Source organism: Saccoglossus kowalevskii, chromosome 16 (assembly GCF_978046115.1).
Source record: "Saccoglossus kowalevskii chromosome 16, keSacKowa6.1, whole genome shotgun sequence".
NCBI classification, from domain to species: domain Eukaryota; kingdom Metazoa; phylum Hemichordata; class Enteropneusta; family Harrimaniidae; genus Saccoglossus; species Saccoglossus kowalevskii.
In genome coordinates, this window is record NC_140656.1 from 20,321,907 (window position 1) to 20,345,414 (window position 23,508).

The 23,508-nt window shown below is 34.4% G+C and overlaps 1 protein-coding gene across 1 annotated transcript; it reads right to left on the reverse strand.

Moving 5' to 3' along the window:
• Positions 1-16,876: 16,876 nt before the first annotated feature.
• Positions 16,877-17,932, reverse strand: LOC100372169 (galanin receptor 2b-like). The gene has a single exon (XM_002735939.1). The coding sequence runs from the start codon at positions 17,930-17,932 to the stop codon at positions 16,877-16,879; it is 1,056 nt and encodes a 351-aa protein (XP_002735985.1).
• Positions 17,933-23,508: the final 5,576 nt, after the last annotated feature.

Sequence of the window (23,508 nt, forward strand, 5' to 3'; positions counted from 1 at the left end):
TTAAATCAGTAATCTACCCAGGTGTTAATCATGAAATGATAGAATAAAAATGTACTTTCAGGCAATGCTGTATAAATTCATATATTATGAAAGGCGGATATGAATTTGATGAGTTTATAACCACATAAGCGCCAATAATGGTAATAAAATAGATTTGGTGAAGTATATATAAAATAGAACACACTACATTCAAACTTAATCTCGATTTCCTATGATTAGGTTATTGAATATTACTGTAAAATGACTAATTTTCACACAGTTAAAATTTCACTGATTTAGCATTTCAGGCATATTCAGTTGGTTTTAAATTCACGCTTTTATCATGTAGATAATGTGTTCTATGCTCAACTTTACATAATCATTGGGTTTTAATTTAGCGCATTTTGCAGTCAGCGAAATAAGCAAAATTAAAACCCAGTGAATGATTAACCCTTTCGCAGTACTCCATTGGATACATGAAATTCATGGAATGTTGGAATTGAATCACGTTTATTTGAAAATACGAAATATAGTACATGTAAGACCATCTTTTGCTGCATCTCCTCTTTCAATCAAAAACATATTTTTCGAATATAATTCTCTACTTCTGTGAAAATTCGTCCAACACTCCTACTGCTTTGATATTAAAAGTTGACTCATTAATCGAATGAGATGCTCTGTACAATTTATTGTTCATCCGCCTGATAAAAAAAAAACGATTGGTATCTTCAGTGTGAGAAAAAATATGTATCAGAGACGAAAAAAAAAGATTGAGGATATCCCGTTCTCTTTATGGCAAACGCATATATATCATTTGTGTTCATAAGCATATGATAACTAATTAGATTTATGAAAATTTGAAACACAAAAGTGTGAATCATAGTGTGCAGTGTTCTTTTTTTAATGTGTTTATTATCAATGGCTAAAATACATTTTGCGTAGACAAATTTGCCTTTCCATGTGATGTTTTTTTAGACTAATTAAAAAATAACACAAATTAGTATAATATATATTATATGTTGAGTTAATTTATTTCGGTTTCATCTACATAATAGGAATGAATCGTTAATATGTGGTTGACAACCACAAATATCACTAGAATATAATGATAAATCAATGTATGGCTCGACTGTGAAGATGAACGTCATTGCTCGTGATAACCAGTAGCGTCACTGGGTGACATTGCCACATACTCAATGTCACTGTCCGAGATTTATTGCCAAGCGAAAAAAAACAACACATTGGTAAATGTCCACAGGTGATTGTGTTCAACCAGATTGGGATAGCCATAATGCTTAATGATTTGTGGTATGTCACACATACCTGTTACGTAGCCTCAAAATATATGGAATATGAGTTCGAGTAGCAATTTCACGTGTAAATTCCATAGACAAAATATTGAGTTAGCAGGTGGAAAACATTTAAGATCGTTGACAAATACAACTAAAATAGCTAATATAGAATTATAATATAAATATAAATGTAATATAAATAAACTTTGAAGGACTGACTAATTGCACAAGCATGCTACTATTTGTATCATTATACGTATCTGTTCAAACTAGTACCGAATTTCGGACGCATACCATACATTTATACAATCAGTACGGAATATCGACTCACCTGCCGAGCTGAAAGCAACTTCTGCCCAAAATACCAAGGTATTATGTACGTGCACACATGTCTAGTTTGTACACTGCTTGATATGAACTGAAATAACAGAATAATCCATAACTCCGTGTGACAGGAGACTAAACATAGACCATTCTATTATAACCGTGGGTGAGTTACACGACATGCAATACGCAGCGAATGAATCGACTCCGTATTACATTAAGAATTATCTTAGTTAGACATTTTAACTTACAGCGTTAAATATTTTCGAAGTGTTTCAAAATAATATGGCCGATTGGCGTTTCTCTTACTTATCAAGAGATTACGTTATCATATATGATATAATAAGGATTAGATAAAGAACATTGGATAATCGTTATAATTAATTAAAACGAATCAAAAATAGTATTTAATTGTCACGAAAAATCCAAACTTACATCAACGATGTGGATATTTTACATTTTTGTAAATTGGAGATGTGAAGTAGAGGTCGTTGGTGACAAAATAACATACGGATTATTGTATTGAACCAAGCCTCTTGTAACATCCATCTATTAATTCCAATGTATGACAATACTTGAATTCACCGGTGAACATGTTTTTCCAGTGTAATATAAACAACATTTGGATTTATCATCAACTGATGCGTACATTGTTATTTACATGAATGTGCTTCATCAAATGTATTACCATAATCCGCCTAGCTATCCATTTGTCCTATCGCACCACAATAGCCAGTATATTTGATGCACGCTGCTGAACGCGGATTTGGGTTTTTTGTCACAGTAAAGCTGTCGCTATGATTGACGATTGTCTGCGTTGTTTACTAGTTGTCGAATTTGTTCTTTCAGTACCCCCAGGCGCATTGGTTGCATCTGTTTTCCGTTACTGGTGACACTCGCACAATGCCGTTGCCAAGAGACAGTCAAATCTGTGGACGAGTATAATGCAATATACGGTACGTTGATGAGTGCGCAGCTGCGATTTGTCTAAATATAATACTTACATTGGGAAATATCGGCGTCAATTTCGTATAATGACGACTATGAAATTATATGAATTATCCAGGTGCCAAACATAAATATCGCGATATAGATTGTGTAAATGTAATGATATGATATGATATTGTAGATGTAAATCATTCATCGCATAATGATAATATATAAAATAGTTTATAATCACGTGTCTACGGACAATAAGAATTCATCCACCTGTACACCATATTTATAACAGTCAGTGTGGGGGTCGAGATTCAGGCATAATTTCTAAATGGCACATGATTATATGCTGAATGCCATATCGTCTCTAGTTAAATTCTACATGTTTTCATCGTTCTAGTTTTAGATTATCAATATGAAACCACACTGCAAATATGAAACCACACTGCAAATATGAAACCACACTGCAAATATGAAACCACAGTGCAAATATAAAACTACACCAAATGGCATATGATTGTATGGCAGCTGAATGTCATATCGTCTCTAGTTAAATTCTATGTGTTTGCATCGTTTTAGATTATCAATGTGAAACCACACTGCAAATATGAAACCACGGTGCAAATATAAAAACCACACCAAATGGCATATGATTATATGGAAGCTGAATGCCATATTGTCTCTAGTTAAATTCTACATGTTTGCATCGTTTTAGTTTTAGATTATCAATATGAAACCACACTGCAAATATGAAACCACACTGCAAATATGAAACCACAGTGCAAATATAAAACCACACCAAATGGCACATGATTATATGGAAGCTGAATGCCATATCGTCTCTAGTTAAATTCTACATGTTTGCATCGTTTTAGATTATCAATGTGAAACCACACTGCAAATATGAAACCACACTGCAAATATGAAACCACAGCAAATGGCATATGATTATATGGAAGCTGAATGCCATATCGTCTCTAGTGAAATTCTACATGTTTGCATCGTTTTAGATTATCAATATGAAACCACACTACGTAAATAATGTTTTTTGGATCGTCATGGTCATCAGAACTGCGCATGTGCACATTCTACTGTGGGGTCTCAGTCAGGTATAACAAAAGGTATAACAATGTATACAAAACGCCTGGACAATATTTACATTTACGACTAAATTTGAAGCCTCAATTCCAAACGAAGAGCTCACATTCTGATAAAAATAAGCGTTATAAATGGTTACTGTTATTGATATGTGTCAGATTTGGTACCACACGGGATTGTTGTTTACCAAGATCTGATTTATTCTGTACTGTATTGATTTCCTGACGCCGTATAGTAGATGGGAACCACCGGGTTTGGAGATTTCCAAAACATGATTTGACAAAACATGCAGGGTTTGAGGTCATATAATTAAGAGGATTAGGTTTAATACCATCTGAACACATTATATTAGTGCCCCCAGCGTGGCGTATTAGAAACTTGGGAATTAGGAAATGAAATCGATATTTATAACATTTCAATAATATTCTATCACGGCAGTCTACGTCTGACTGACAAAACACCGAACATTGTTAAATATTTAAAATATTACAAAAGTACTGTGTTGAGTATGCATAAGATCATTTAATATCAAGGATAACTGCAATCATTTGTAGCAAGTAGCGTAACTCATAATCAGCCTAGAATTAGTTAGTACTCAAACTGTATTTGAAAAAAATGACGTTGCAGATAATGGATAAAACATTTTTTAAAATCCGTATGGTGGGGCAAAAAAAATCTTGAATATGGTAATCTACTTTAGCTTTGCACAGGTTGTATGAAAATTATCAAAAAAACTATTTCAACATTAGACTGTTAATTTGAAGGCAGTTAATAATTTAAATTAATGAAACCATTGTGTCCGAGAATATACACCATTTAGTCTGCGATCTTCCCATTGGATATCGTATCCTACATAAGAAATCACAATAGATACTGTATTACATAGTATATGCACGTTTATAAGCTATAGCTGACATCACAAATATTTATCGATATGCAAAGAATAACAGCGCTGATGAATGGTATGAATAATTATTTTCTACTGAAATTGAATATTTATAGTGCATTTAAGTACCACTGATACTACGAGGTGCTGAAGCTGATGAGCCCAACCAATTATAATATGTGAGCATGTCACATGTCAATATGTCACTCGTGTGAATAGAATTATGTTTTATAATTAATGATATTTGAACAACGTATTCATATGATATGCAAATGATATACGTCTATACAGAACGTATATACAATGTTTTTTTTTGGCATTTGTCTCTACATGCAATTATTTATTATCTCTCAGAAAATACTAATAAAATAAAATACATACTGAGTAAACGGCAGTATTCATAGCATTATGTACGCCAGGACACGCACGCAGAAATAACAAATAACCAAACTCCACATTCATGGCTGTAAATCATGTATACACATTTGCATTACGACAGTATAACTCCATAAATTATGATGGATAAATGTCATTAATTTTAATCGAGATACAATTATGACAACACGCATACATTCTAACCCGTTGCAGTGATCAGCTTAACCATGCAGTTAGGTATTCTAGGGTTCATTTACAAAGTTATAACCGCATTTCACCTAAAATTCTGATTGCAATTCTCCAAATCATTTCTGGTCACCAAATCAGACAGAATGTAAGTGTAATTTATGATGCGTAGTATTTAAAATATATTTAATACATCTGAATACATTCTTGTAAACGTCAACTTCAAAAAATCCCCAAATTAACTTCGGTCGTACTAAAATAATAAAATTAGGTTGTATTTCACTTCATAATGTTTCGCTTCTCACACATGATACAAGATGCTCGCTTAGTATTTGCATGGCTTATGATTTACTTTTTCGAATGATTTAAATAATTATAAGTATTTTTCTATTAGATATAGAAATATCCAACATATTTAAACAATAATAGACGACCAGCTAATCCAATATAGGGGACATATTCGTAGCACAAAATGTGCCGAGCCCAATATAGGCCATCGGGAGTTCATTAGTGTTATTATTTTGTTGTCAGTGTCAGTGAATTTGCTGCCATTGTAAAGCAGCAAACCTGTGAAAGTCCGAAATAAGCAGAACAGTTTCAAATTCACTGGCCTCTGAGTCTGCATATTATTAAAATATCATTCTTGAAATTCGTGTTTACATCTGATATGATATGTCCTTCGTCGATCTCGTTTCTTAAATAGTGTAGTACTACTCAATGCAAAAAGCAGAACAAATTCAGCTCTCTGTACTCGCGCTCTGAAGACATGATCCCACCTTGTACAACGCATTTGCTGCATAGATTACCCCTTGGTCAATCTTAGTTCAATGACACGATTGAGCGACCCATTCGGGCGCCACCGTGATAGCGGCATCAGTCGCACTATAGCGTACAGAGCAGACGATGATGTCCTTACAAAATTCAATATTGAAACCCGTTGTTATTGGCAATGGACCATTTTAAGTGAATTATACTATTAAATACGTATATCGTAATTTCTGATCTTTTTAAATGTCTATCGCCTTTATTCGTTTCAAAAAACAATATACATGAAATATTCATTCCAAAACTACCGTGAAAACGTCACCAAAACATTCTTCACTGGTGAATATATTCATTTATACCACTCATGAAATATTCAATTGACAATATTTAAAAAAAAGGACTACTAAGCATATTATTTTTAAATTTCATTCTGCCTAATGACATTTTTCGGTAGAATGATTAATCTGGAACACAACGTAGCATCGTTTCGATCAGATAGATTTTCGATTTAAAGCGTTAATCTGGAATCACGCATGTCTTTCAATCAGTGAGAAATCGAACCATGCGGATTGTGCAGACAACACTATATTTTATTTCACTTGAGCCGATTAAATTATGTAACTTTAGAAGGTGCAGACATCTACATAATGACTTTTGTGAAAATACTGGGTTAAGGAAACGAAAATCGATTTATTTCATCGACTGCTTTTAACAAGTCAGTGTGACGTCACAACAAATGTCGTGCATATACCGACCTGTTTTCTGCGCCAAATTATTTTAACACATTTTTTGACAAAAAATATAGTTTTATATGAAGGGATATATGAAATACCTTCGCTTGTGTTATGCACGGAATGTTATATAGTCATTTGTATTTTTATTTAAATATCATCATGTCATCTTGTTTATCAGGCCGACGCTAAATCAAAGACGACTTTATTCATTTTTACAATCCTAAGCATATCGTATTGAGTCAGTACCGTGACAGACAACAACAATGATGGTAATAATGTGTATGTCAACACGTAGTATCTACTAGGCGGGTGCTTTGTTGAGTTCTCGATCACAAGGGAAGGTTAACTCGAGAATTGTATATTTGATTTGTAATTATAAATATATGCATTGTGCGGCAGAAAAAAACAAAACATGTACTGTATTACTGTTGTTACAGTTTTAACTTGATTACAAATACGTTATTTATTATGCACACTAACTCTGCTGATACTTTAATGTAACAATGTGTTATCTCTATTCAGTTGTATCATGAATTGTGCACAAGCGCACTGATACAATGAACAAGCATTCTGAATGCAGAATGAACTTATCGATTGAAGAGAATCGTGGTTTCGTGGTTCATATCAATAATAAATCAACATTCAATTCGTTAATACGTGATACGGCCTTGACAGTTATACTCAAAGGTATGATAGTTGAGATCTTTGTCGTTTTTGAAAGATCAAACAAATTTGATATTCCCGTGGATAAGGTAGCTTTTAGCAATGTGGTTGCAAACGTGTTCACAGCGGGGTGATCATTTTAAAACTTTAAAATCTTCTGGGGATGAACATACTACTATTTTGCGGTGTTTATCGTCTACGTATTTATAACATGTGTGTTTATGTTATCATAAACAAAATACAGTTTAATTGTATTTAATATCAAACAGTGGCCCCCTACGGACTAGTAAAAACGAATACTTGCACGTACACAAAATAAAGACTGGTCATTGAAGCCGTGAATCAATACAATAAGCATTGCGTCAATGAAGTGTAATTTATGTAATTTATGTGGTTCAGCCAGTTTTTCAATAGATATCAAAGTGTACTGTTGAGCTTATAATGTTGCTTACAAAAAATGTATGTATACAAACGCCGCCTCAATATCCACGAACAATAGCGCATGGTGTAATACGTTAAGAAATCGTATCTATATAATTAACGGTTTTATTCAATCACTGACTAATTCATGCTCTACACTACGTACACACGTCGGCGGTTACAACCTGCAAGATTATGTACCACAGTACAGTCAATGTAAAAATAAGTATCGTATTTCTCTGTTATCACGGTAGTCACTACAATATATAGATAGTTATAACTTGATTACGGTGTACGATTTTATAATTAAATAATTGATTGCCCTTCGTTACTGATACAGACGGTTAGGATAGCTAAAACATATTTCTCTAGTGTAAAATATGTTTCTAATCTAATTTCCAAGGCAGTGTAAATGATACAACAATTGAAGGCTGTGCTTGGTTGAACCATGAATCCATTCCCTTCATTAATTGTAAATAGTGTTAATATGGTTCTGCTTATATTTGTGCTAGTTTAACATAAAACCGTTTGGTGCTTTGCACGGGGTGCCTTAGAGTTGCTACTATACGAACTGTAAATCCCCGGTGAGCCTGTTAAATAGTTTTTGACATTAATAGTGTTTAGCATACATACAGAGATGAAACATAAAACTCACCGAGACGAGCACAATGACTGTAGTATAAAGAGATCAAATTTATTAAGACGCGTGTTGCATGAGTTGTATGCTGTATAGGAAACGTGATGCTCTGAGCGAACTGAAATAAAACACGTCAAACAATGTTTGTCACATTTCTATTACTCAATATTCAATCAGTGCATTTCCGTGTGTATTCACATGTTTGATGCTAACGATGGAGCAACGCGTACTTCAGTTCTGCTCAAAATAACGGTTTGATACGGTCATACGTATTGATGGTTATAACGTTTTGAATAAGTGCCATTTTAGTGTGGGTGACAATTCTGTATTCAACAATCTTCTCTGTACTTAGAAACGCTTCCTCATGTGACACTATTATGCGATTATACATTGTTACGTCAATATGTTGGCCATTCAATTTGAAAATGAAACGTAATATGCTCAAAAGAAGTGAGCATATATGCATTATTGCCTAAGGGTGTATGATATGGGCTCAAAAATCATAACGACATTATTTCTAGTCGGCTTTATCATGTTCATGTGTCTTTGAAAAAATGCTTTCCTAATTTTATTTTCCCATCCACTAAAGCGTAAATTGTTACCTGATAGTATTTAGTTTCTGATGTGCTTTGAGATATCCTTTAAGTTGCATACCCCCTGGAGTGAATATGTTTTAAAAAGCAAAAGACTGTTTATGACCCGAAAGTATTAGTGTATAGCTCAGATGAGTATAATGCGTACATAATTGCTACACACTATTATCTGCTGTAATATTAAAGTGAGGTATTTTGGTAACCATTAATTCAAAATTCGATGTAGTATAAAAACAAAATTACGTTTCTCTATTAGGCTAAAACAACAATAATGGCGCGGACGTGCTGTTTTCTCTCATCTTAAAATATTAATGTGAAATTCAGAAGATAATTCGTGAGCAGTATTTTGTACGCGCAACACAATTCTGCTTTGCTTGTAATATGAATGTTTAAAAAACACACCAACGCTTTATAGGCATAATATGTGAAAGTCGAATAAGCAGTTAAGTAATATTAGTCAATATAACAAAACAATTATTAATACGCAACGCACAATGCGAAAACAATGGCGAAAACTATCCATAAAATAATATATAATTGTGTCCCCTCGTGTAATTTAATAAAATCCTGTTGTAGTTAAACACAAATTATATCGTTAATAATGAGCTTCCCGGGACCTCATGGAATTACTATTATAGTATTTTCATCTGCAAAAATATGTTAATCTGTAGGATCAAATACAAATCAAAGCTTTGAATCAATTTTCACTAGTAATAACACTGATGTAAACCTCTTAAAATGCTCTGTTAGGTTCACATCATCATCAGACAGAGTAATGTCTTAGTGATTATAGAATTTGCTGTCATAATTATATTATTTCAGGTTTAACAGAATACTCAAATCCTTCTTTTTCTTGGCGTCCTACTATGAAGAAGATTATGTGAACTGCTTAATTATAACTTTGCATTGTTTAACCAGAATAAATGAATACAGCATTCTTTCTTAAATCTGCAGAAACACAGAGGGCAAGTCATGTTTTCTACAGTCACCGCCTTTAGGTTACCATTTCAGTCAATATAATATAGTATAAAGGCGCAAAATCAATCGAATCAGAATGAGATCCGGTCGTGATTAGTTCCACGTTTATGATACTACCGTACATTGGAGCATTGACATATATATTGATATATATATATATAAATAAACAGAAGGCTATATATAAACAGAAGATGTGTGTACCCAGTAATTCAGTAATTCGCATACAAGAATAGCTTTACTTCACAATTTGTATTAGTGACGACAGTAATTATTGCAACTAATCTAATGCGAAGAACACGCTTTTTTCCCTTTCAGAATAGCACGAATTATGATATGATATGAATTGCCAATTAATAGACAACAAATCGAATATCATTTGACTCGAAGCATACAAGTATGAATAGTTTTGTCGTTATATCTAAAATAAACACGATCGACACAAAGTACACTACAGCGTAATGCACTGCAATACCGATAGGATATCTAGTCAGTGATTCATGATATCATATTTCCTAAACTCATGTCGTAATTATCACGTTCGTCTCCTGTTATTATATTCTATTTATCACATGTATCTGTTTCGCGGATATTTTCTCAACATTAACTAACATCCTTTTCAATATTTGTGTGTGTGCACACGATGCTTATTATCGCGTCGTTTTCATTTACATACAAACACACCACTTCATGATAACAGTTTCACAGCCAGCTTATCGCCTGTGATTACAAAAAATAATTTATTTAAGGAGTCACCAGTCTTGTAGTTAAAACTGTTCTAATCGTACTGGAACACCGATCAGATAGCTTTGGTTACTTGTTTAATAGTCTTAGTTACTGGTAGCGTGGACAGTCTAATAGATGTGTATTTGCTACTCCTTAATAAGGCAGTGGGGTCGTTTTGAGTAAATATCGAAGGACCACCTCGGCTATATTATTAATTACGGAGGGATTGAGTAATAATAATAAACATAAATCAAATGCTACTTCTAAGTCATTTCTGATGTTGGATAAGTGTTATAACAACTTGGTGTCCCCCTCATGGGGGAACAATTGTCCTATGTGTAGCCTCGGTAAACAGGGTCGTCAAACACAAATATTGGTCTGGGAAATATTACAGAGCTGGAAAATATATCTAGACACTGCTTAGAGCTGGAACCCAAAACGCAGCCATGACAGACTGCCAATTTCGAAACTTTGGTCTTTATTTGACGTGACTTCAGTTTTGACTTGTGTGAGTTTCGTACTGTACTACTGTTTTTTAATACTCTTTTAATGTCTGTAAAATAACTGTATGTGACTTGTATGTCATGCGTGTTTGTGCATACCAATGATATCTATATATTGGTTTCAGGTAAATAACCTGTTTCCCACTGGAGTCAGGGGCTGAAGAAATGGATCTGCTTAGATCAAGCAAATCTGAATATTCCAACATTCATGCTACTTTTATAGGGTCTACAACGTGTATATTTCCTAATTGTCTAACAATGATTGGTTTAGTCGACTCAGACTACATCATCCCACTTTTAAATGTGCCCAATTAGTCATAGTATACGTTTTATCCAGCCTGCATCATAAACATATCCCTCCACTAATATGGTTCAGTCCAACATCACTGTAACGTTGCCAATTGCGACACAACACAGCGTTGTCAGCCAGCGGTCATATATTCCCTTGGTCAACATTTATCCAATAGTAGCATATCGGTGATTCCTTAGAGTCTACTTAGACAAACACACTATCATTATTGTAGCAACACATTGGACGGGCTATTTCAACTGTATATATACTTTTACAAAGGGGCACAATCGGGGTTTTACGCTTTACGCACTTGAGCATATAAGTAAACCTCCTATTTCAACAAACAATGCCTAACTTTTCGACACGATATATTTACGGGTATAGTAATTCTAGCAGGATTTCAAAACAAGTCACCGGAGATTAGAAAGCGGTACAATGGTTGAAACGTGTCGTGTGCTTTGCCGAGATTGGCAACAGAGGTGAAGTCAGCATATTTGTCATTAAAAGGAAAACGCATTGCAGAAACATTCGTTACCAAAAATGCATTGTCTAGTCAGCAAACGAGCATTTTGGCGTCTTGGGAGATGGTCATATAGGTTAAGTCACGGTCCCAAATTGCGTCCAATAACATTTTCCGTTCAGCAGAAAGCCGTATCACCACTCGTTTCAAAACGCATCAGCACGTTCGAACTTTCCCTTATATGGGGTAAACTTCGTTGCTAACATTGATGAATTATGGTTATTGTCGTCACATTCGAACACCTTTTTTCCCCTTACTGCTTTCGTGTACAACTTGCAGTATTCCCGTAATAACCTCATATTAGAATATTTTTACTATAGTATTACACAACCACTGTATACATCTGTCACAATTGGGATGTTTATTGTGAAAGATCACTAGATAATATACTGTACCGTAAACGTCACAATTTGCACGTTAAATGTCAACATTTTATGCGTTTCCAAACATTACACAGATACAACAGATCGTGCAGAATTTTGGACTTCAAGATCATTCATTCGAATGACAGTCGTGACAGCAAACTCAAAAATTGTCGTAAACTTAGTTTCGTGTAGTTACGATTTGTTTGTTATGTGGTTGTTTGATATGAACTAGTATTACGCTCAATGTCAGTGGCTGATACAGTCCACGGCGAAGTCGAGAGTGTCAACCAATGAATGCTAAGAATGATGAAATCAAGCGATACCCTATTTATCACATGAGCAACTCAGAGTTTTTAAATGACGTAATATACAAGATGAGAACATCTTCAATTTCTATCCGCGCCACCAGAAAAGGATCGCATGTTCTGTCTTTGAACAATCTAATCTAATCGGCCAGTCACAGTAAATATATATATTTGATGCATATATTTATGTACACGTTCATTATGGAATGGCTATAATATCTAACATTCTATACATACATACATACATTATACAGATTATTATAATAGACAATAGCAGTTTATTATACATACATTCATTTCAGTTTATTTTCCTTACACTTTATTGCAACAAATTGATGTGTACAATGTGTGCATAATCTATAATCTGCAACGTAGTTGACATTACAATAAACGTTACGTTACTAGTGTTCACCTTTCGTTTGAAATGAATACAGCGGAAATTCCGGTGATATTATATGCACATGTCTGATTATGTGCGTTAATGTGTGCCTTCATCATATTTATTGTATTTGTAGTCTAGTCAAATAACGTTGGAAAATTATTAGTCACGAGTTCTTAATATTTGAGGTATTTAATGTATTTGACCTATTTAATGTATAGTAATTCATTGCAAGTAATCTTGAGTAATTTTCACATACTAGATCAATTTGGTGTTTACAGTAAATATTTGTGTAGCCTGGCATTTCGTACAATCCAGTGATAGTGATTTCATCTGTGTTTGTCGATCCGTCATATTCTGGCGTTGGGGGGTAACACACGCTGCTTCCTAGCATCGGGCCGTGTTAGTCATGCTCACGATAATGAAAATGACTGCCTGTTAAAATATGAACAGTTGAAGTATGCAGTAGTTATTGTAGTGAATGGCGCTCTATTCATCGTAAAGAACTCTTATGTAATAGCCATACATGGTTTAAATATATATTCACAAACACGCAGTGCAGTTCCACTATTGTTGAAAATGCCACATTTAATATATCTGGTTTAGTTTTTATTACCGTTGGCCGTTGAACGAGTCGAAACATTTTACTGGATTATACAGGGCGCCCTCATACGCCGCCCACGATCACAATAAAATTAAACGTGAAGCGGAATCCAGGAACTGGCTTTGGTAGAAACCTCCAGATATCCCAAAGTACGCCCTCCTTGGACGACTTGAACAAAAACAATTTATTACCTAAATTGATGCTTATTACCAAAGTTACGATTGCAATAAAACAGATGGATGTTAATCATATAGAATAGATAAAGATTTTACAAATAAAACAGTTCCAATTGTGTTCCATATATCATCAACATATTTAACGCCATGTAAACATACAACATTGTTTCATAAAGAGTGATAGGCGGCGCTATTGGCAAATTCGTTCCGGATGTAGATGAAAGCTTACACTGTCAGCAAGGGAATATTTGGAGTTGTTACATTTCAGTCTCAGTTTTATAGTATCAATTAGGGAGTTTCGTATAATAATTGTTACCGTCATCATTGTTGTGCTAATTTCAATTGGAGGTTATTAAACTAATATCAACTATTCACTTTTCACTCGGTCAAAACCGAGGATACTGCTGAATATGCATTTTGCTATCTTGCAAAGTTACTCGTCGAATATTGAATTATGATAATATTTTGTGATTGCTTTATAATTATCTGTATGTACATCCACACTATATTACTACTACGCCGAATAAAATTAATTACACGCTATTTATTGTAGATATAATAATTCCCGGCTTCAATGGGTAATGTTTATGAATGCTATTTTTTTTTAAATAACAATACGTTACTTAATGTGCAATTCGTCCATTCCTGTACATTCTTTGTTGCAATAACTAGGCATGTCAATACTGAAGTTTCATAATATTCACACTTCTAGTTTTAATTTGAACCATGTAATTGGCATTTAGTATGGAAATGATACGCCAACTAAGAATACTGTCATTAATGTATGTTAACTATAATATGCTGTAATTTCCCCAATCTACTCTGTAGATGTTTACATGATTTCCCGGCTGAATAACGTGAAATTGGTGGTTACCAACGAAATACGAATGATATAGGAAATTTGAATGTAACGTTGAGTGTTGATGGTAATGATGTGTAATAGATGTGCGCACTTTTCCTTGTCGCTTTCATGTAATGCCTCGCGCGGATTTAGGGGTATGTGCGCCAGGCGCGCGCCCCCTTTTCAGCCTGCAACCAAATCAATTGACAAACCTAGCCCACCGGAAGTGCGCGGACGTGGCCTTCGTGCATGTCAAAAGAAGCGCGCCCAGTACCAAATTCTGAATCCGCCAGTGAATGCAAACCATAGTTGACAAATATAACAGAAAATAAAATTGAATGTGTTTGGTTACCTCTAAGTCGACTTCTTTAATAACAGATGACAGCATTAATCTAAATGTTAGTAATTATAGGGGTTGCAAAACTAGGCATATCACAACGAACTAAGACACAGTGCGGATTTTTTTCATTCATTTCCAAATTTGAATTAAACATTACGTCAGATTACAACGCTTTCATTTCGTCTTGCGGAAGAAATTGTAGAGAAAAAAAACTACTCGGGAACGCAGTTTGAGAGTTACTTTGTATCATGAAACAACAGTGGACATTTCTAATCAGCAAAGTGCATGTCACTTGGAAAGGCAAAAGATGAAAACGAATGCGTGTTTCTCCATTCTAAATGAGATTCTTCAACACAAAGCAAGCAAAGTTACGAAGTGTATTGCTCCTATACCCAAACTTTCGTTAGATTTATCTATTACATTGCACTTTAATAACAGCTAAAAATTGACATAATAACAGATCAATTGATCACGTTTCCATGGTTTCCATTCTTGACATTTCAAATATCAAACGGGCAATTTATGAATAAATGGGGTGAACCCGTCATACATGGACGCACTGTCTCACACAAATAAAAAACGCCGCTCTATCAAGGCCTATTTAAATAAATTCGTGTTTCTCACGGAGTTTCTTTGATGTCGTAAAATGGGCATAATCGTAAGTCATTGGCAACTATTTTATACCTTTGAAGAATACCATACACGGAAATCAATTGTAGTAAAACAGGGAGCCTTAATTGACCAATTATAGACAGGAAACTCATAAAAGCAGTCTCGCCAATGGCATTGATATAATGACCACGTCATTAACGTTTCTGGGTTTCGAGGAAGATGATAATTTAAATCTATTACAATGTGTTACTCATTTGTGCGTTGACGTACACGAAGTTCGGTTTTGGTTTAATGAACCATCGTTCTATCAGAATATGATGAGGTTATTACGAGAATATCCCACAGTATCGTTGCGCATGATACATACAAACCGTACATGTGTATACATCTTACAGTAATGATTTAACGAGAGATGACGGCTCAACCACAGCAAAAAAAACAACAACATTTTATGAGATTTGTGTTGATGTAACCATTTTTTTGCTCAGCGTGATATGTTTATATTTCCGTCGCGCGTCATAGTGTTTCCGCAAACAAATGGACGTGAGTTAAATTACAATGCTGATGACGTAGTTTACTTCAAAATAACGGTATTTAGGGCAAATACGTTTTAACGAAAACACACATGACATTTCACGTTACGCTAAAATATATTGTTTTAAGTTCTCGATGTATCAGAATATATCGTATACTATAGTGACGTAATAATGTGTATCCAGTGTAACATGCATCAACAATGGGATAAAGTCATTGAACTATTAGATTCAATAACCACCAAAACTATTTAAACATTAATACTTTAAAACAGTATCATGCACAGTGTCTTTTCACTGCAATGTCGCTATCATGGTTACATATGTATCTTTGTCTGTTTGTAATTACATTTCGTTCCACACTATGACTGACTCCGCCGGTGAACAATCAACTATGTAAGTTCGTATTGAACTATCAATACCAGGCCTAATTTACTATAGTAATTTACTGTTCACTGTTTGTATATGTTACACAGTCGGCTTGTGTATTAACAGCTAGTCAAAGTTATACGGATGCTGTTCTTCTTAGTACAGTGAATGTGGCATCAGTATTAGAGCATCTGCACGCAGTGGCGATACGCTAAAGTGTGTTTAGTGATGCAATACGTGTTTCACCGATTGCCTGTAATTACATTCCAAGTACCAACTTGGCTAATAAACAAAGCTAATAAACAAATATATATAGAATCACATATTCAGTGCCATATGTATTTATTATGGTAAATATATTGACGATATGCTCAGAGATTAAACGACTTTGTAAAAGTGTACACACACAAAAATAACAGATAAATATATTATATTATATTTATAATATTCACGACAGTGTGTTATTGGCTGATGTTGTAGCTGTAATTTTACCAATAGTCCTATTAGTAGGAGCCACTTTAGACTGCCCTTTTAGCGTACAAGGAAACAATCGATAGAACTCATTTCTGAAACTTTGGTTGAAATAGGCATAAAGAAATGGATTCACCCAACTGTTGCTAAGATACATAGTTATGCAAATCGCGGCTATGACATCACTCCATATAAAAATATTTGCTGGGATTGACGCAAAGTCTGTCATTTGAAAGTATAAAGAAAAGGCTCTCCATGGTAACCAACTGATGCAAAATAACACTACGACCAGAATTAGCATCTTAACAGCTTTTCTTTTCTTCTGTTTTGATTCATCGTTTGGAGCGGAGCTGAACCACAGGCTGGACACCATTATGGCGTACATCACACAGAGGATTACAAGTGGAACTAGGTACATCACAAGAAAGTCACTTATTTCAAGATAACTTAATAAGTAATATTTATCAGATGGCACTGCACATACTGATGTAGATACAGTCACATTGATACCTATGGGGTATATAAATGTAACTATGTCTAATACGTACATACGATGACCGGAGTACGCCCCAGCACATACCCATATTACAGCAATACACACCGCAGCATCTGTTCTTGTCAACTTAGGATGAAGTGGTTGAACTATTGCCCGGTATCTGTCGATTCCTATTCCGATTAAAGAAAATATCGTGGCGCATTGAGCAACCCATTGTAGCCAGGCTGATCCCTTACATAACACAACGCTTTTCATTCCAGTGAGACCAAATCCCACGTAAGCTACTTGCATCGGAATGTAGAAAAACGCCATCATCAGATCTGATATAGAGAGTGAAATAATAAACATACAAGTCGATGATTTACGTAGTTTGGGCTGGCGGACAACAGCGATCATTACCCAGATATTGCCGCATACAATCAAGATGAAAAATGAGACGAACATCGTTAGAGTAACGTCCCTTGGAACAATTTTTCCACTTGGGAAGCTTGGACCGAACCCAACGCTATCGAAGCTGTGGTTGACTGATGTATTCATCTTTAGTATGCGAGTACGATCCACAACTATTATCTGAAAAATGGAAGATTTTATATTAAGACAGGCGAAAACCTTTTGAAATAAAGAAAACCTGGTACTAGTATTAGTGCATTGTAAATTACTGATCTGTTTGTGAGAATGTCTTTTTTCCCCGCGCGGTACGTCTATTTTGAATAAAGGGTGTCAGCTGAGCAGGAGCTTCGTTCCACGAACATAAACATAGAACAATATACATATAAATACATGTTGAATGTATTTATAAAATGTTAAAACATTTTTGACATCTCTTGCAGTACTCGAAGTATATTTTGTATATGCTACATAAATACATGATTGATTCATATTATGTTATCTATATTTAATAGTGACATTTTTTATAGTTCCAATATATTGACATTGTGGAGAAGACGTTTTCGTACCTAAATTTTGCTTGACAATAAATTTCCCCTTACATCAGTTATTTGTTTAATAACAAATGAATACTAAACATAATTATGTTATGTGTTACATGCACCTTACTGTCTGAAAATATGTAGAAACACTAATACAACAAGCAAAAAACGCGGACTCATGTAATGATTCCCCTGACAGCCAATGACTGACGTGATTTACGCCAATGCAAGAATTATAAGTGCCACTCTGTGTCGGTTCATTCATTTATTATTCGTTAAGCTTCACACTGATAATTTAGTCAATCAGTAACTTTACTATTTAGGCCGAAGAATCGTAAAGTACACCATGAATGGGACATATGTATTCATATTTAGTTGAATGTGCCACAGAATCGCATAGGGTTCTATAGAACTATCGCGTCAGTGTATGTTTCGTCGTTTAGATGTCGAGACTAATGTGTGACATTAACCCGAACCCGGAATGATGGACGTGGTAAAAAACGCTTGTTGGGACTGTGATGCGTATGGTAACAAATCCATGTCGAACTAATTATTTTTAGTCATTAACTATTAGTAAAATTCACTGTTTTTCTCTTCCAACTATTAATGGTATTGTTACATGCGACACAGTTCACTTGTAAACGTTAACATTTTTAAACTATGTTAACCTTATTGTAATATAATAATTTAAATTGGAAGGGTCAATAGTAGTTAGTGATTTCTTACAGCATTTATCTCTATGCTCTAGTTTCATACCATCATTACGCCTACGCTGTAAAAATAGTTACGGGTGTATATATATATAATATATATAATTGCTCGTTACAGTTCCTTCCCGATCATCATTTTTCGAATAGACACTCGTATGTAACACATCAACATCCATAATTGCCATGCAAGAGATATATCTTTTTACAGAACCAAACACGTTTAGACTGAAATAATATATACAAAGAAATATGCCATATAATATTACATATATCAGAAGTGTATTTTTTCTTCACTGGACAGGAAATCAAAGTTAATATGATACATTATAATTTATATTCAGATATAAATATTGCAGAAACACGATATTGGCCAAACTCATGTCATTTTCTGTTGTACTAAACATTATAACGTATCTGACGTAATATAATAACCAATATAGAGGAAATATTTACAACTACAACTAGCGTTATTCAATGTGATCACAAAAGAAACATGTCAATCATATTCATATGTACCGTCAAGCCAGTCATCAGAATTTATTAAACAATTGAGAAAATCCATATTCCAGGTAACAACCACTCACTTTGCATTCATTCGGAAGAGTGGTTGTCACGGCGAGCAATGGATGAGTTTTCATACAAGAACAAAATATCATTATTTCATGATTGCAACAGTTCTATCGCTGTGAATCATTGCTACAAAATTGCGATAGAGGCAGTTTTCTTAAAAAAAGCATTCCTTTAACTGAGCATATACTGAATAAGCATCAGTAATTCCAAATAAAATGAACTTTTATCTGAACTACTTTTTAATCATTCTACAAGCAGATAATATTCATGTTACTCGTAATATTCTTGCAAGTGATGTAACACGAGTCGGCGGGTAGTTCATCCATGTAGATTACTTTCGAGCATATTAACACACATACAGGGCCATGACATCTCTGTATCGACATTATAAATTGTATAGATAGACATGCTCGTAAGGCATACTACACATAATGAAATATACTAAAGAATACAACCCGTCTAATACGACGTTAGTAATTTGATGTTAATTATAGAACTATGTAAGGATGACAAGATGTACATATGTTTACGCGCAAAAGGTGACATATATTCATATTTCTGGACTGTATAGTGATTGTTTAGACGACTCGAATCTGTTCGACGCATGTATGAGCATTCACTGACGATTCGCCTGTCAACTCCCGGGCAACGGCACGTAATTAAGTCACTGTTCCCCTATCGGAATCAGAATGACTGTGTCATGTTGAATTGTGATCAATTAGTATTTCAACCTAACACGGCGGTTTGAAGTTTACATACAGCTCAATTATCTTTAAGAACTGAAACAACATGTTCATAGAACTATCGATACACTACTTTGAGCTACTGACTGTTAATAACAAGAGTACAATCTACATAAAACATAACGATCGCAGTTTGTCAAAACAATATTAATCTGTTGGTGGTATCTGCCCAAACGTTTTTAATAATTTTGAGTTTCTTTTGTGCGCGGATATGGAGTTCAGTGATGTGAACGCTGACAATTAATACGGTGTGCGTAATATACACAAATAACATATAGACAGGAAGCTCGATGCATAATATAGTTTACATCGCCGGGGTAAAAATGTTAATAGAAAATTTGTATTAATTAATGTATTATTGGGTATACTATATTTCCCATTTACAAACGTGTATATACTGTCATGTATTGAAATCAAATAACTCTTTTCCAGTCGAAAATGTACAGAAACCTATTAATTCTATAGATACCTCAACAAAATTACGTAATATCAACTTTATAAATAACCCAGCTGTTCACACCTTATACGATATCTGAAGACTAACGTAAATATTACGACGCAGCTATAACACTCTACCAGTTATTAGATGGAACCAAGCAACATTGTATGATAAACTAACGAGAAAAGTTGTCATATACCTTTACTCATATGAATACACAGATATATCTGATAAATCGCATAAAATGAAATATTTTCGGATTAACATCACAAAATCGCCTTGGTATTGAAATAAATGCCGGCATGTATGTTCCGATCGAACACATGTTTGAACTAAACTCACATACAGAAATCACATACATAAATGTGTGCCTGAACTATAAAGAAAAAATGCCACACAAAGTAATATCAACTGCAAGTATTACTGAAACCTACCTCTTGCTTTCTTGAGCACATATGCCAAATAACACGTTTATCCTCATTCTTTTGGTGTTGTCATTCGTACAAGGCGCATGCGCGCTAGTTAAGTAGATATACGAGCAGGTGTGTCAATGAAGAATGTTTTATTAATATTATAATAGTTTCATTTATAATAAGGCAGTTCACTCCAGCAAAACACTACGAAAAATATCGATAATTTGTTACAGTCACAGTACTATACAATAACATGTATTGATAGGTAATATAAGACAACTGTATTTTCTTTGGCAAATGAAAGCATGTTATACTCTGTCCAATATAGCGTGAAACAACACACAATAAACGCTCGTTTGTCACAGACATATTTTACTAGCGTGGATACATAAAAAAGCAACTGTAGCAAAGCTATTTGTGAACGACTGATTGCTCAGTTCATGTTTCGTTTATAATTACTTCCAAGTTCTAGTATTATTTTTATCACAGTATGCCAATATGGTATTTATTGACAACAATCTTTTTGCTACTGTCATCCTGAATATCTAAAATCATGGCTGTTAAAAATACAATTGTAATCGAGCTCGCATTATCATATTCATTCTCTTATTACCTCATTGGCATAGTTACAGATGGATGTAATTGCACTGTATAACATCTTAACATATCAAATAGTACAGAGTCGTGCCTTGTGGCAACGGTGGATAGCACAGTGTACGGCCTTCTTCATTTGTCCCTCAGCAAAACCACTTTAGGTACACCGTATAAGACGTATTAATACGATAACCCTGTGATATCGCGCAGACTTTCGTGATATTATGGGGATTTCCGTGCGACAGGCTCTAAATTAGTTAGTACCATCCTCACTTCTTACGAATAACTTACACATATTGTTATTCTAAATGACATATTACCCTGTTGTAATTACAATTATTTTACCATCTATTTTATAAAATGAGGATCCAATATTGAAAATCTATTAATTTTGAATGGAAATAAGTGTAAACATGGCAACGCGAATACTAATGCATTCCCTTGAGAATACTTAGTGACCAGTGAAGGAAATTTCCAATTCATTTTGAGACATGTGAATGTTACTCCTCACCTATTTCGATGAGTTTTTTTCCAATTGCCTTGAAATCATGATTTGTTGGAAATAAATCAAACTGTTTGATGATTTTATCACTAACCTTATTACGCTGACACGAAACCAGGAGCTAATAGTAAATGTTAGGTTTTCACATGTGACATTTGCATCGCTGCCCTGCTATAATGAATAATATGGTTAATTTGGAAAAAGCGACACATGTGCGAAACCTATTCTAAATAATATTATATCAACTTACATATGAATTCACATTATTACAAGCCATATTTAGGGATAAGTAGCAAAATATTAAGTTTTAATCAAAATAGGAATCCCTAACCCTAATTGGAAACTTATTAAACTTAAATCTTTTTCTTGAAACTGATATCCATAATAACATATGATGCAAGTGTAGAATACATCGAAAAACATGTTGTTGTCCTTGAAAGATGCAAGCTGGCTTGATTTAAGTTACATAATTGCACTAAACACAAATGATGCCCATGACGTTAAAAATAACACACACACAACTAAATTGTATGTTGATTGTACAGGTACGTCTGTTCAATATAGCATCGTGATTGAAACGATGGTATTACTTGTTTTATTAGTTGTTAGACTTAAGTACATGTCTAGCTAATATAGTCATATATCTGCTTTCTGTCCACTCGTATGACAGTATATCAGGCAGTAGCAGTGCATTCCCCCCTCAGGCCACTTTCCGCTCAGTTGAAGCGTGCTCGCAGTGGGAGTTTATTATACGATGTGTTACACGTATTTCTCTCTGGTGAATCTAATACCTAGTATGTGAGATTTGGGGGGGGGGAGAGATATTATGTGGCCACATGTATGGCACTATACGATTTTGGGGAGTTGGCAATGCTTGCCCGGGTATGCCAGTCACGACCTCGCACTTGATAACGTTTTGCGCGCGTGCGCGTTCGAAGCGTCTGGTTAGCAAGAATCGATCGTTCGCATATTGATAAAATAATGGAGTTGTTTCTGCTGGTGTTTTTAGCTATTAATGCATGTAAATAAAACAAGAATGTAAACAATTGACGTCACAATTGGACGGCCTATATAATGCAGTTTAAAAAGAATAGTAGTGACATCAAAAACCTGAAAACGGGATAAAATTGTCCCTTATAAAGTTGAGCTGTTTCGAAGATGAATTTGATTGAATTGCATCGGGGCAATTTGATATTTCATAGTCCGGTCTAAA